Genomic DNA, 17229 nt, shown 5'->3' with positions numbered 1-17229 from the left:
ACTGGTTTTAAATGCCCTTGGAGGAGAAACTAGACATATACAAATACTGTAGACTAAATATAGTACAAATTACATGAAGGGACAAACAGCCATTGACCATAAGCACTGCAAATATACTAAACCCTGTTATCTGGATATAATCAGTTTGGGGAAACTGTATACATATAGTGAATATCCAGAAACCAAGAGCATATTTTTAATTATTTTAATATAAGAACTCTAACATAATAATAAAGTACAATACAGCTCCCTACTCTCTACTCTCAATAAAATACATTTTTTCCTTTAGGGACGTTGGATTAACATTGAAACCATAATGTATACTGGGAAAAAGTATAGATAGAGATAGAGAAAAAAGTAGTATAGTGCGGAAAACACGGCCGAAAATTGCTGAAACCACATCTTCTCAAATCAATACCAAGCCATGTCAGGATTAGACTTTTCACTTAAAATGCATCCTAAGGGAAATTTGAAATGCGGTTAGAGACATGTGAGAAAATGGAATCTGCAGGACCTGCGTATGCATAGATGTGTGTGTGTGTGTGTGTGTGCGTGTGTGTGTGTATGTGTGTGTGAGAGAGAGATACAGACAGACAGACAGACAGAGAGAGAGAGAGAGAGACAGACGCAGAGATACATAGAAATATAACATGACAGCCTTCACGTTTCTTTCTTGTTCCCTTACCCAGGATTCCATATGGCTCACATGGCTAGAAGGCAAGACATAGCAGCAAATTAAGTGTGTTTCTGTCCTGTCACACTAACAACATGCGACAGTTCTGGATCATACCACTTAGGATAGTATGGGGGTGGTTTAATGTAGATTTCTGTACATCACTTTGATGACAAAAACAACCACGCCACATAGTAGGGTATGATGAAACAAACATCATTCAGAGATGAAGGATCAGAAGTATGTTTGCATGCACTGTGATGTAAATGTGATCGAGTCTATATATTGGCGGTGTGGACTGCAGCTCCTCTGCGAGCCTCTGTTATCAACTTACCCATAAAACCCCTTCTCTATATCACAATGCAGGCATGCTTATGTGCAAGAATAAATTAACCTCCACAGTCACAGAGGCCACATCTCCTTCACTGAGACTGACAGTGAATAAATACCTATAGCAAATCAAATAACCTTCAGTTCACTTGATTATGATTAACCTGAAACACAATGCCAGAGGCTTGTGTGTGTGTTTGTGTGTGTGCAGGTCAGAGAGAATATGTGTAGAGACAAAGTTTGAGTGTGTTTGTGTCTTTATCTTGTGTGTCTGTCAGTGTGAATAAAGATCACCACTGAGAGGCATCTGAGGTTGGACAAACAGAGGTAGCTCATTCACTTACTCACTCATTCTTTCACTCATTCCCTCACTATCTTTCATACTTACTTGCTCAATTTCTCACTCACTCACTCACCTGCTTGTTCATTCATTCATTCACTCACTCACTCCCATCATTCACTCACTCAGTCCTCACTCATTCACTCACCAGCATCACTTCCTCTCATCACTTACTTACTTGCTTACTCATTCACTCATTTTCATCACTTGCTCTCATTCACTGTCTCACTCTCATCATTTACTCAATCTCATAATTCATTCACTCACTCCTTCCTTACTCACTCACTCACATCACTCACACACATCACTCATTCACTCACTTATACACTCCGTCACTTGCCTATTCACTCACTCACTCACTCACTCAAACGCCTACTCATTCTTTCACATACTCACTCATTCACTCAGTCATGTGCAGTGCAGTGTGTTTTTTGTAATACACCAAAGGCCAGTACAAGTAGAAGGTGCCCTACAGGCTACATACCATCTTTCCGTGTCTAAACTATTTTTGAGATTTGAGATTTTTGAGAATATATAGAAAAATTGGAGTATTCTAAATCAAAATTTGTCCCCTACATTAGGACGTCATTAAGGTACATCATTTTAATTACGCTAGAAAATCCCCAGTTAGATTACAACAATGTAGAACATAGCAATAATTTGAGACACAGTACTGAGGAGGTGTTGCGACCCCTCAGTCTCTCACCTCAGGGGCAATGTAGTCGGGTGTTCCACAGAACGTGCGTGTTGTTACTCCATCATATATGTTCTCCTTACACATGCCGAAGTCTGCAATCTTGATGTGTCCCTCAGCATCCAGCATCACGTTGTCTAGCTTCAGGTCTCTGAAAGAACACACATATACAGAGTCATTTACACAGAGCAATATCACATCCCAGCTTTTCATGTTACGGGATGTGATGCAGTTCAGCTCATCTGTAGTTTTATAGTTTTATTCCTAATAATAATCGTTATGTTAGTGCTAAAGATTAAGAGTGTTATGAATTAAATGTCTACTCATGTTACCTAGCTGGTTCTCAAATCCAGTCAGACAATCTCATGCCAGTTAACTAGCTAGCATTAGCTGCAAAGATTATGGAAATGTATGAATAACTTGAAAACCCTCTTAGTAATCCCAGGTGTCAGACTGTCGCATGTTAGCTAACTAGCTACCATAGCACTGATGACTATGAAAATTTATGAACATGACTTGAAAATCCTCTCAGAAATCAAGTCAGATTGTCTCATTATAGATAAATAGACAGCATTAACAGCAAAAGTTATGGAATTTTATGAATATGACTTAAATTCTTCTCAGTAATCCTGTCACTGTCTCATTATAGCAAACTAGCTAGCATTAGCAGTGACGATTAAGAAAATTTATGAATACGACTTGAAAATCCTCTCAGAAATCCTATCAGACTGTCGCATGATAGTGAACTAGCTACCAATAGCAGTGAAAATTATGGAAACATTATTATTTGTTAAATTCCTCTCAGAAATCCTGTAAGACAGGTCTCATGATAGCTAACTAGCTAGTATTAGCAGTGTTCAACTATGAAAATTTATGAATATGACTTGAAAATCTTCTCAGAAATCCTGTAAGACCGTCTCATGATAGCCAACTAGCTAGTATTAGCAGTGTTCAACTATGAAAATTTATGAATATGACTTGAAAATCTTCCCAGAAATCCTGTAAGACTGACTCATGATAGCTAACTAGCTGTCATTAGCAGTGAAGACTGAAAATTTATGAACATAACTTACAGAATCTTCTCAGAAATCCTGGCAGACTATTATTACTTATTACATTTATATTTATTAAAATCAATTGTTATGATTAAATTCTTCTCGGAAATCCTGTCAGATTGTCATTTATTAATATTTCTTAAAGACCATTCAACAATCTTATCTTACTGTCTCATGAGAGCTTTTGTATAATTTCAAGTTTAAATATCTGGACTCTCTTACTGGCTTTGACTGAGTACGCGTCTGCTATAAAAAGAAGTAATGAAATTATGCATTAAATAAAAAAAACTTTTCGACAGAGTGCATAGAGGACATCCAATGTGCATTGGCTAAAAGGCTTAATAAATCTCTCTCTCTCTCTCTCTCTCTGGCCATGTATAGACAGACGGCCATATATTTGCTGATGTCTGTGTGCAACAGGATGTGTATGCGTGCTCTATTTCCCTAGGTCTTCTGAGCAGATGGGAATTAAAGAGAGCTGAAATGAGCAGAACAGCTGTAAAAACAGGAGACACAGATCACACGAGTTCAGGTGAACCCTTACACACACACACACACACACACACAGCCCACAGAATGCTGGAGCATTATAGCTGGAGATAAAGGCACAGGAAATTTGAGTTAGAGATGGACAGTAGGTAGTACTGGAACTGGTGGCAGGGGGTATTAGAATCATGCACAGTCAGGAAGATTAGCAATTTATGTGTTTTTCACACATACATACCCAGAATTTGATACAAAAAGGTTGTTTCCTTATTTACACACAACAAAATACAGCTTTTATTTGAATCATTGTAGCTTACCTACATAAATATGCAATTTGGTGCAGAAAAAAACCATAAAAATACAGCACTAACACATGACAGTGCGCATGCTTTGTCACCTGTATATTACTCCCTTCTTGTGCAAGAAGAACAGCCCGGCAGCGATCTCTGCTGCGTAAAACCTGTAATGACAGATACAACACTGTTATCTCATTCTGTTCATGCCCACACTTCAACTATAGCAGCAATCATCCACAGCTTTTCTGCAAATCATGACCTGAGGTAATCACGGCCAATCAGCAGTCTTCATGACAGGACTTAGAATACGACAAATTCCCCAGTTAGAGAAATAATTATCACGCATGGCTTGCTTTGTAAAGTTGCTGGGACAGCGAGGCAAAAGCGGACACTGAACCGAAATAATTTTTAACAAGTTCTGATTGGACTATTGATAAGACAAAGACATGTTAAAGACTGTCAAATACGAACATGCGAAATCCAAAAAAGATGCCATTTACATCTTGTTAAATGATTAGGGATGGTCCTGGCATTAAAACAGATGCATACTGCCAGTCAAAAGTTTTTGAACACTGTATGTTTTTTGTTTAAATTAACTTACTTTAAATTCATTTGAAAATCTAACCAATGAATAGGTAGTCCTATAAGTGAATCAAAAAAAATGTATTATTGAATATTTAGTATTTAGTGTGTAGAATTCAGAAATGTTGTTTATTTTACTGGAAAAATGTACTCTAATCAAGAATCTGAAAAAGCCAAACTCTTTAGCACTCTAAATAGGCACTTTAGGCTTATAGGCCATAGGCTTAAAACCTTTACTCTTCAAGTTCACCTGCCTTTAATAAAGCACTCATTTAATGTTTATTTAGGATATGAGAGCAAGCAGTTCACAAGTCCCACAAAGATTTAGACTTCCTCATTTAATTACTTTTCTCTAAAATTTATTTGATCTGTGAGAAGGATAGTGTTTAAACAGCAATAAAAAAATCTGAGTTCAAAAATCTTTGAATGGCAGTGCAATTCTCATCACTCAGGAGGTCTGAGACACTTTTTAGTCAGCGGTTATACATTTAAGCACATTCGATAATCACGGTATCAGACATGTATGGACCTCCATGGCAGCCATACGGATATCATAGAAGATATGGACATTATTAAACAGTCTAAACATCTATCTACTTCTAAAGAATTCTTAATTTGGGTGAAATTAATAAAAAGAGGCCATGCAACATTCTCTCTTTTGATACAACAATGATCTTTTGCATAGAACTGGAAATGAGAAACAATACAAAGTTGGTGTTCGAGTGATTTGCATATTACATGCAGTACACATGTTTACATGCAGCTACAAATGGGATCAATATGTCAAACATGCACTCAGCTTACACTGCCTGAGGTTCCTTAAATTTGCCCACTTGCTGTATGTGATACATGAGGTCACCACCATTCACATACTCCATCACAAAATACAGACGGTCCTAGAAAGAGAAAGAGAAAGAGAAAGAGAGAGGGAGTTATCTCCATCTATCACTGTGGTAGTGAAGGCTTGGATGAGACCAGCTGTTAATTTGAGGAAGACCAGCAGAGAACGAGTGTGGTAATGAATGAATGGGTTCACCTGTGTGTGTGGTTACTAATGAAGCGTATTTATAGGCTGTTTCTGTTACAGGGTTGTCTGTATATATGTCTGTACTCTTTTTGCTCTTTCAATGCTTTCTGTAAAAAATAAAATAATAATCTTAACTACAAAATTCAGACAACAGCTTTACTCCTCCCATCCCCATCATGCTTAATACACACACATGGTTATGGTCCTTATTATGGAAGGAAATTATAGACCTTTCTGGTGGCACTTATTCTTCCCAGTCCTCTCAAAAAACCTTGAAAAAAATCCAAACCCAAATCAAGATGCCTAAATTGAGAGCTTATTTCAATCGCTGACATTTCTTGGAAATAAAATAGGCTTTTCAAAAACAATTTGGCAGAGGAGAGGTTTGTTTAGGAGAGACCAGGCATCATCATCATGCTTTAATTTAGAGCAAAGCTGAAGCCTGCAGTGAGTGACAGATGGAGAGGCACAACACAAACACCCACATGTTAATTTAGACACCCACAGATGCTCACTCTTAGTAAAGAGATTGAGAGATTAAACATTTAAGGTGTCTCGGTCCAGATAGGAAATATCTGATCTGTAAAAAAAAATAAAAATAAAACAAATTAATAATAGCATTTCTGTCCGTTTGGGTGTGATTGTGCTTTAAAACACTGTTTGTGCTTTTACTGTTTTTGCAAACCTTTGTGCAGGTTCTTAAATAAAATAGCACAATGTCATTTTTTTGATGGCACAAACAGCGTCAAAAACAGACAATAGTTTTTAAATTAATTTTTTTTAATTCACTGTTTGTCCTTATGTATGATTTTGCATGGTGTGAGCATTGTTGCAGGTCCTGCCTGCAAGTAGCATCAGTTTCTTTTGGTGCCAATCTTAAGCCAAAAGCTATACAACTGAAACCTTTCAACTCTTTCATGGTTGAGTGTTAAAAGCAATGTTAAAAGCACAGTTCTAGTTCTTTGATGTTAAAAGTTCTGGTACTTAATGCAGTGGGCCTTTTCCACAATATCCTAAAAGGTTTTACCTTACAATGCCCTGACTGGCCTTACCCAAAACGTCCTGACAGTTCATATTCATGATGCCTTGACAAGCCTTTTGCAAAATACCCTCTCAGACTTTTATCACTGATGACTTGTCAGGTCTTACCAACAGTGCCCTGGCAGGACTTTTGTAAAGTGCCTTGTCAGACCTTACACGCAATGCCTATTCAAGCCTTTGCCCTAATGCTCCATGTATTCATTACCTGCAATTACCCTATCACAGTTTACACATTCTCTGGTGAAAATGGGGCAATGCTTTGAACCTTACCACAGTCTGGAAGCAGGAGTGGAGCTGGGTGAGAAATGGGGGTTTGTCCTGCTGTGCCAGCACCCTCTTTTCCACCATGGTGCACTCCACATCATCATCCTGGATCACTACATCTTTCTTTAGGATCTTTATAGCATACAGTTCTTCTGAAGACTTCATCTCTGCTAGCATCACCTGAAGTAAGAGAAAGCATACACATTGTGGTGCTCGGTGTGCATGGGTACTGTCGCTTTTGAAGACATACCAGAACCAAGGACGGTGTCCAAAACAAAAGTAATGGAACAGCCAGGCCTGGTTATCCATAGCTGCAAACCCTCTGGCTAGCAGCTAGTAAAAAGAAGGATGAAAAGACTGCTCATCAGACAGCTAATATTCGATAATTGCCCTGCAGTGTTTGCCACTAATTCTTGTCTCTCCATTACTTTGACACTCCTTTCCCTAAGGAAGCTAAGACCTCTGCTGGCTGGGGAGAAGCAGACCTGTTTGTACATGGCTACCTCATGCCCTTACCACACCAACTAACCACCATCAAGCACCATCAACAAGAGAAATTCTCTCTCTTGTGCTATAAATAAAACACCTCTCCATACTCATTTCAATAACTGCTTCTTCGTGAAAAAAGCCAACACTAAAAGCCTGTATACATCAGCTCAAATTTGTGCATGTTCAAGTTTTCAATTTTTTGTACTAACCTTCCCGAAGCTCCCCTTCCCCAACACGGCCAGAAAGTTAAAGTCGGTGAGTTTGACCTGGTCCAGATTAGTGGAAGGCAAACTGGTCCTGTTGTCATCAATAGGGGTGACGGCCTTCTTCCCAGGGCCAAGCTTAGCTTTCTGCATACAGAAATGCAGAGAAAAAGAAATAAAGATAAATTAGCTGAATCCACAAATCATCCTGACTGAACACAGTCCCCTCATTTATGATCACAAATGGTATCTAGGAAATGATCGGATTAGATAACCAGCAAATGCTGGCACACAGAATTACCCTGGGGTTCATTACTGTTTACAACATGCCCTTGTTGACATCCACTGACTCCTGAGATGTGTGTATTTTTTACATTGCAGAAGGAGGGTATAGCAGATAACAGAGGAAGATTCATCAAATGGGAAGTAATTATTGGGCAGATGAAGGACAAAAGACAACCTGAACTGAAATATACCCTGATTTTTAGTCCCAATTCCCACCTGCTACTTGAGTCTACCAATTTAGTATGGTACAGTCAGTCATATGTTTCCTATGAGATGTTTGAAGCTATCCAGCCATTTTTCAAAACTGCTAACACTTGTGCCATGTATTTTATTGGTTGTGCTTACATTTATAACGACAACGTAAAATGTTGTCTTGGCATTAAACAAATGTTAAAGCCAACAAAGGGCATGTTAAAAACACTTCAACTCAGGGTTAATCTGAGCAGACAAGACATTTTGGATGCAGAAACAATGCTTACACTTGTTGAGGTGTAACACTGAATGGCAGGCAGAACACTTGCTTTCTGAGTTTAGCCTTCAGCCAAAAGGTTTAGAATGAAATATTGGATCTCCAACATCTCCAGAGCACCTCCCAGACTCACCTTTACACTTTTCTGTGTTGGGACACACGTGGGGCAGTGATGGACTCCAGACCCATGGAAGACTTCAGATTTTTGATCTGAAATCTTCCATGCTTTGATAATGAGTTCTAAACTGTGATCTCCCGTTCAGTTGCTCATTTTTTTTGCTGTCGAATCAGTTTTATGACTTCATCTCAAGCTGTCTGGATCCTTGCAGTTCTTTTATCATAATTATCAACTCCAGACCCTTTGGTAAGCTTCACATTGTGTAGATATTAGACATTAGACATGTACGTCAAAATCTTAACTAGCTTCTGATTTACAATTAGTCAGTTTAAAACCTATCTCATTCCTTTTCCCAAACCTTCCTCATTCCTTTTCCCAACCCCTTTTCCAATCTTTTTACACTTTTTATAAAAGGAAAACTCCCTGTCCTAAAGTCAGACAGTCCCACACCCTCACTCGACTTAAAGGAACATTTCCAGCCCAAAGGGAGCAGGTAATATGGTATGCTTGCCATGATAGCTAGCACAATCCACAATCGTGATAGCAGAATTCACACATTTGTATTGTTGTGTTGTTGTTTTTATGTTTGATGCCTGTTACTGGGCAAAGTACGCAAATATGCCAAGCAACCATTGGGAATCCTTACCACAATCAACCAATCTTGACGGCTAGTCACGGATGTACAGGCTACTAAAAATTTTTGGCTGGAGTGCCCCTTTAAAACTCATGTGTTTTCTCAGATTCCTAATGCTGTCCATTGATGGTATCCTTTCATCAGGTAATTTAACTAATTTAGCACAATAGTTTTGTTTGCTGGATTTTTCTATGGCTGCACTACCTGTCATTACTGAAAGACTTCATTGCACTATAAATCAATCTACAGTGGATTCAGCGTTGGCAGTGTTCAGCAGGCAAAGAAATGAACCTGTCAGGCAGCAGACATTTACACACAGTACTGATTCAATGCCATTATTAGTGTGTTGGTAAACAGACTCATCAACGTGTCATTGTGCGTGGAGGCCGTCTGCATTTTAGCACCAATGCTCAGAGAAATACAGGCTGTCCAAGCAACCGCTTCTTTCTAACCTCAACATGCAGAAAGGTTTCAAAGATTTAAAGGCTTTGAAATACTTCTTCTTTTTCTGCCATTCACAGCAAAGCAAAGCTCCAGAAAAGGGCAGCCAGAAAGCCCTGAGAGGTCATGCAGAATTACAAACAGCCACAAACTAAGACCGACAAGATAGCAGGAAACTGTTAGTCAGCTTTATATCTTCACACAGTTTTCGGCCTTGTCTTACTGTTATCTCATTCCCACTCACTCCAACTCACATATACAAAGGTACACTGGTGAAGAATAACTTCTAGCAGACATTATAATAGCACTAAAGATTTTTGTTTAGTAAGGCAGTTAAAGCAGAGCTCGTACTCAGAATGCTATCATGATGCAGAACAGGAACTCGAACCCAAGACCAAACCAACCAGAGCAGAGACAGCCTTCGGGCTCCATCTCTCTCTCACCTTTTTACGGTCTCCTATTGTTTTATCCTGCAATCACAGGACAATGATAAGCACATAAAACACACACACACACACAATTTGTTCTTTAATACAAATTAAATAACCAGATGCATGAACTTCTCCATGGAGTTTCTAAAATGTTGCTATTTTAATTCTATATGTTGTATTTTGAGATGAAGGGCTAAAAAAATTGGCCAAAAGGGGAGGTTTAAAAAACAAAACAAAAAAAGACTAAAATAAAATATTTATTTATTAAAGAACTTACTGTTACTAAGTGTTGACACTGGAGACTCCTTCCATAAATACTAAATAAACCTCTCCTTACAGAAAGATTCAGCATATCAAATCATATTATACATCATCAATACGTAAAATAATGATGTTTTTAAAAATCTGATTATTATTAGGCTTAAATTATGGAGAGTGTTCACTATACTAGTCCCAGTGAATGAGGTGTTACTACAGAAACTGATTAATCAGAATCAAGAATTCTTCAAGCCAAGCTTGCACACGTCTCAGCCCAGTGTACTGCAGCTGAGTTGAATGCCTTTAGACTGTTCATAGAACACTTCAAATGCAAAGGCTGACATCTACTGGACATTTTAAAGCTTCACTCTCTCACGATGATACCGGGATCGGAGTCTAAAATCTTTTTATAGTGCTTTTTCCACAAACACAGTATTGATCTGGAACTGTTCCTCTCCATTCTAATCCAAAGGAGCCAGTTCTTGATTAGAAATAGGCTTCCATTTTGACTGGACCTAAGGCATATGCATTCCCACCTTTTTTTTTTTTTGATAGATAATGGTTCTAGTTTTCTAAAAGGGGTTCTACTTGGAATATATTATGAAAGGGAAACCCATGTTTGCAGTGCAGAGGGACAGACTGAAGTAACTGAAGAAACCTCCAGGGTGCAGGACAAAACCTGTTCTAAGTGTCTGTGAAATACTCATGTCATTTATTTAGTTACAAAATGTTCAATCAATAAATTGGAATTTATAATTGAGCCACATTTCTATTTGCAAACTAGCATGAGTTGTCCTTGGTAATCAGCATATTGCTTTTTAACTGAATCAGGATCCATGTATATGAGAAAATTTATGACTGATTACTTATTACTAGACAGTTAATTAAGTTAATTAAGCTTGTTTGCCCAAAAGTCACATCACATTCAAAATGTGCATAAATATACTGTCTACGTAAGAGGATATCTGTAAAATATACACACACACATATATATATATATATATATATATATATATATATATATATATATATATATATATATATATATATATATAATATGTACCATATATATGTAATAGGTACCAAAAAAATGAAAGTGAGACATACCATAATACAGTATCTCTGGTTAATCGCTTATGAAGGGTGTATGTAGCTAACCATTGTATATCTGTCATGATGTGTGCTTGGCTATGTGGGGGGTGGGTTGTTCAAAAGAAGGTAACGTACAAATGCGGGCTTGAAAGGAAGTTCGGGGACTGCTGTGTTGCCATGGAAACAGGCACACAAGAAAACACACACCCTTAAGGCCCATTCAACCAACAATAAAACCTTGAAACATGTTTAAGTTACAGACAGACAACGTATTCATAGAAGTAGCCATTCTTCCAAAAAGCCACATTTCGGAAAACGACACGATGATTGGCTGTGGTGCAACCCACCAGTGATTAGCAGAACATTTCCCCAATGCTACGGTCATGTACATTCAATATGTCAAAACTCGCCTGGGTGGAGAATGTTTTACGGTAACACAAATGAACAAAATGCAACTTTATGAACATTCCTACAATGTTCCTACGATATTTTTAGTTGTAGGAATATTAACACACATCTGTACAATGTTGAGCAAACCACTGAGCAAACCATCATCACACTGCATTTGCAAAACATTGCTGGAACGTTGTTTTCGAACCTGTCAAATACTTTACTGAAAAATCTAGTTAGCCAAATATCTAGTTTGACAAAAAACTAATTCTTTGAGAAGCAGCAACGCTCTCAATACAACATGTGATGAGGCATCACCAATATATATATATGTGTGTGTGTGTGTGTGTGTGTGTGTGTTTATCTAGAGAGCCATAATGAGGACATTTCAAGCTCTGTAAGTGCTCTGCATTTCCCTTCTCCAATCAGACCTGGGCATTAGAGAGCAAATAGCAAAGCCCTTTATTACTAGTTCCCCCATGTGGAGAAGCATTATAAAGTCCAAGTCCAAAATGTTCAGCACAGATGGGTCCACTAAGGCGGTATTTCTCCAGAAAGACTGTCCATAACTTTGCTGTTTCTCTTAGTTGAAGCTCGCTGTGAGTATGGTTGTATGGACAATAAAAAAATGTATAAAACAGGAAGATAAAACCTGATAAATGCAAAACAAACAAAAAACCTGACATTAATTCATCCAGTGCATTTGCTGCTCTTTAAATAATAGGGAACCTCTAGGTTTATGTAAAAACAAAACAAACAAACAAAAAAACGCTTATCCTACACAGGGTTGCGACGAGCCTGGCGCCTATCCCAGGGGACTTGAGGCACAAGGTGCGGAACACTGTGGACAGGGTGCCAACCCATTGCAGGGCACAATCACACACACACTCACCAATCAGCCTAGAAATGCCAATCAGCCTAATGCAGTCTTTGGACTGGGGGAGGAAACCAGAGTACCTGGAGGAAACACCCGAAGCACAGGAAGAAAGCTCGGATTTGAGCCCCAAGCCCTGAAGGTGTGAGGCAAATGTGCTAACCACTAAGCCCCATATATGTGTGTGTGTGTGTATATAGAGGGAGGGAGAGAGAGAGAGCATTTATAATAATATATATTATATATATTGTGGTATTTTTTTCTTCTACTGTAGATTGCATGCACATTTTCTCACACATAGGAGCACCTACAGGGCACTTCACCACATTTTCTCCACTGTAAAGGCACTCCAGAGGGCACTCGATCATGTTTTATCTACTGTAGGGGCATCCTAGAAGGCACGCTTTCAACATTTTTTCAACCTTAGGGGCCCTAACTGTGTAGGGGAGTTGATTGAATGGGGCAGTAGCACATAAGAAGTTTGCCCTGCTGTTTTCTTACTGTTGCTTGATACACAACTGGAAAGAAAAGTCTATTGACATATGCTAGGGTTTTTGTGATACATTTTTTTTCTCTCTGCCTGATAGGACTGTTTTTGTTAATAATGCTTGCATTTCTGTCATAATATACTGTCTACAGGATCATGTGTAGAATCTAGAAAAATGCTAAAATAAGACAGTAGATGAGATTAGATTTTTAGTGTGAATGTAAACACACTCTATGTGTCTTTTACAAGTTTTTTGCACTTCTGTTATCCATTTTAGGGAACTTAGACTTGCAGTACATATTATTGGTGACTTTATACTGACTGGATTCCACCTCACTTATAAGGTGCTTTGAACAAAATACGTCTAATTTACAAATTATTATAAATGCTCTCATCCATCTTCAGATACAACTATACCATGTATTTAGTGTTCGTCCTGGCAAAAACTGATTCAGGTTTATTTTGGAAAGAGGAGATAGCAAAAATATGTGAACAGGGAATCCCCGAGAACAGGACTGGGAAACACTGAATTAAATATTCAGAAGTATCAGATCTCATTGTACACATACATTTGAACATGGACAATGTGAAATATATTATTATGTGGAATTTGCAACCAGTAAAGCAACAGGACCACTCATTGGTAGATAATTGCATAGGTATTTATATCATGTATTTTAAAAAGAAATCTGAGTAAGTAATGTAAGCTAATGTGGTAGAAAATAAAGAAAAGAAAAATAGAAAAAAGAAAAAGAAAAAGAAAAAAAAAAGAAAAGAAAGCCATTATAGCTGCAAAATGAATCACATAGAGAAAAGAAGAACAGAGAATGAAAACAGCAACAACATAACACACTATATTGTGTTTGACACTGCACTACTCTAACTGCCTGCCTTAGCCATTTCTAGATAATACGTGCATTTATCTTCATGTTCAATATGCCAACTCCTAGCCGATGTTTACACCACACTGTTGAAATATTAAATGCAGCGTCATTCTTTAACATTGCTGGAAAATAAAACGACGCCATTGCGACCCTGACAAATTCACACAGCGAAACGACAACGGATAACAGCGAACTTGCGCTTGCATGATCGATAGACTTATTTAGCTTCGCCATTACAGATGATGAAAAACGATTATGCCTGGATGGCTGCCATCAAGCTTCCTCGAGGAACTCAGACAAATAAATTGCTCCTCTCTTTTTTTCTCCAAGTTAAATGAGAAGTTAAGAAAAGAAGCATAGGTAAAAAGGACGAAACGTGAAAGAAGTAGAATTGTCTATATGTGACAAAAAGGTACGAAAATGGGAATACTGTCTTTTTCGCAGTTGCATTTGTTGCACCACAAAATTATATTCGCTTAAAACAAACAAGCAAACAAACAAACAAACAAACGAATTGTATAATTTGCTTTGTTATTGTATTAATCACATGTAAATACCATTTAGGTAAAAAATTATATTTACAGAATATTCTATTAACCTGAAAAAATGTTATCATTCAGCCAAGTTTGTTTCTTAAGTGTTGCCCTGGAAACTAGGAGGTTAACTTACCTACCAAGTAAGGGAAGTAGCAGTTTAGCATTGTGCAAACTGCATGTTTAACTGCTTGTTTACCTCAGTTATAACATGTGGATGCAAACAGCTTCATAGCCAAAAATAGCAGGATAAGCCTAATTTGAAAATAAATAAACAAAATAAATTGCGACCATATAATCATCCGAATCTATTTAACGTTCCGATTCTCTTCTTTGGCCCACGAATAAGCCTGATGCTTGCGCAGAGTAAATCCGGTCACTTTACACTTGTTCATTAATGCAATTATCCAATCAGCCAATCATGTATGAGCAGCGCAGTGTATAAAATCATACAGATACAGGTCAAGAGCTTCAGTTAATGTTCACGTCAAACATCAGAATGGGGGAAAACGTGATCTCGGTGACGCTGACCTTGGCATAGTTGCTGGTGCCAGGCAGGCTGGTGAGTATTTCAGGAACTGCTGATCTCTTGAAATTTTTATGCAAAAGTGTCCCTAGAGTTTTCTCTGAGTGGTGTGAAAAACAAAAAACATCCAGCGAGCAGCAGTTCTCTAGCCGGAAGCAGCTTATTGATGAAAGAGGTCAGAGTGATCAGACTGGTTCAAGTTGGCAGGAAGTCTACAGTAAGTCGAACAACCACTCTGTACCACTGTGGTGAGCAGAAAAGCATCTCAGAATGGACAGCACATCAAACCTTGAGGTGGATGAGCTACAACAGCAGAATACCACATCGAGTTCCCTTCCTGTTAGCCGAGAACAAGCTCACCAATGCTGGACAGCTAAAGGGAAAAGGCACCATTTTCCAATCTTCCATCCAGTTTCTCTGGACCTGTGCCCTTATTTATAGATAACACTGTGTGGTACAGTGTCAGAAACCACAAATTGACATGAGAGTGTAATTTAGACAATCAGTTTGCCTGATCCTAATCTGGTAGCTATAAGCTTTCCTTGTTAGCTACATTAACTTTGTAACTGATGGGCAAAACTAAAGAACCAAACTTTGGACACCAAATATGTCTTGGCTGACTGATTCCATTTGGGGTAAGTGGAAAATTTGGTTAATTTTGGTCAAATGAATACTTTAAAGTATCTGAATAGCATCATTTCAGGTTGTTGATAGGATAGATACAGAGTAGCTAAATTGGTTATAATTATTAAAGTATATATTTTCACTTTATGTATCACTTATCATGTATTAAAAAAACTGACCTAAGGCTAATGAAAAAATATTTTTACGTATATAGTGTTTCACAATATATACCAAAGGGCAAAAAACAACAACAACAAAAAACAAAACAAAAAAAAAACAGTGACTCATAGTCCAAAAAATATGACACTGGCCTGGAAAGTTGTGAAGTTTAAGTAAATAATGACCTGGAAAAGATTGTTTTTTTTCAGTACAAATAACCACAATAAGAAACCCAACAAAAGCCCAGCGGGCATTTCTTTGGCACTGTCTCCTCTGGCTTGCTCATTAGGGATCCAAATCTACATCTGGACTACTTTAAAGCTGCTTTGTGACAATGTCTATTGTTAAACACGCTACACAAATAAAATTGAATTGAACTGGATTCCAGTCTTAGATACACTATATGGCCCAAGGTTTGCGGACAGCTGACCATAACATTCATACGGCATGTGCTTGCTGAACATCCCATTCCAGATTTAGTCCCAATTGGCTGTTATTCCACTACATTTTGGAGAGTGGCTGTGGGGATTTGCCCATTGAGCCATAAGAACATGTGAGGTCAGGTACTAATGTTGGGCGAGGAGGCCTGGGGGCAGTCACTGTTCCAGTTCATCCCAAAGGTGTTCAGTGGGGTTGAGGTCAGGGCTCTATACAGGCCACTCGAGTTCTACCACATGTCTTCATGTGATAATGACAATGTGCACAGGGGCAGTGTCATGCTGGAACAGGTTTGTGCCCCTTAGTTCCAGTGAAGGGAAATTGTATTGTAATAGTCTACAAAGACATTCTATACAATTGTGTGCTTCCAAATTTGTGGCACCAGTTTGGAGAAGAACCACATATGGATGTGATGGTCAGGTGTCCGCAAACCTTTGGCGATATAGTGTATCATTTGACATTCACATTTCTGCATTTTCCCTCTAACACGCCTGACTCATTAAGACAGGTTATACACAATGTATTTGAGAAGGAAGAATATTTTGGTGTCTGGAATGCACTGGTAAACACTGCTTTAAGATCTTCAAGGGCCCTGAATGGAAGACAGATAAATATTAGATAAATATTAGATAACCAAGGCAGTATGACTAGAGCAATCAGTTCTCACCTCAAACTTCTGCCTGAGCTCCACGTTCCCGTCGTCCTCCTCTGGGATGGGCACGTTGTAATACTCGCCCTCTTCCTGGTTCAGCATTTTATACCTAGTACAAACACACACAGCAACAACAAAACCATCAACTCATTACCAATCTCTCAGACTCTCTGCCACCTACACACTTAATCAAAACGAATGAGGCTGAGATGCTAAATTATTGTACGCGATTATCATCAATCAATAGGAATGATTGAGGAGGTGCATACACACATGCAAACACACACACACACACACACACACACTATCCTCACCATCCACATGCTGAACACTTCATAAGCTCTGATACTCCGAAGGACATAGCACCCATGAAGTCATTCCTGGTGGTTCTATCCCAATCCCAAACCTCCACGGAAAGCCTGCGGTCCTTATCTGTGGGTTTCAGCTTACTGCC

General features: G+C 38.4%; 1 protein-coding gene across 3 annotated transcripts in view; it reads right to left on the bottom strand.

Moving 5' to 3' along the window:
* prkcaa (protein kinase C, alpha, a) overlaps positions 1 to 17229 on the bottom strand; it is a 172453-nt gene that overhangs the window by 40895 nt on the left and 114329 nt on the right. For 2 of the 3 annotated variants that reach the window (XM_053230347.1, XM_053230358.1), the window contains exons 7-14: positions 17090 to 17224; positions 16791 to 16884; positions 9871 to 9897; positions 7487 to 7627; positions 6795 to 6968; positions 5261 to 5352; positions 3976 to 4038; positions 2050 to 2188 (exon numbers count right to left, since the gene is read on the bottom strand). In XM_053230347.1, coding sequence (XP_053086322.1) covers positions 2050 to 2188; positions 3976 to 4038; positions 5261 to 5352; positions 6795 to 6968; positions 7487 to 7627; positions 9871 to 9897; positions 16791 to 16884; positions 17090 to 17224 — 865 coding nt within the window. The remainder of the gene's footprint in view (positions 1 to 2049; positions 2189 to 3975; positions 4039 to 5260; positions 5353 to 6794; positions 6969 to 7486; positions 7628 to 9870; positions 9898 to 16790; positions 16885 to 17089; positions 17225 to 17229) is intronic. The other variant, XM_026933527.3, reaches the window with a different exon arrangement.

The sequence above is a fragment of the Pangasianodon hypophthalmus genome, chromosome 2 (assembly GCF_027358585.1).
Source record: "Pangasianodon hypophthalmus isolate fPanHyp1 chromosome 2, fPanHyp1.pri, whole genome shotgun sequence".
In the NCBI taxonomy this organism is placed as follows: Eukaryota; Metazoa; Chordata; class Actinopteri; order Siluriformes; family Pangasiidae; genus Pangasianodon; species Pangasianodon hypophthalmus.
The sequence above is the reverse complement of the archived record's forward strand: the minus strand, read 5'-3'. Positions and strand labels throughout refer to the sequence as shown.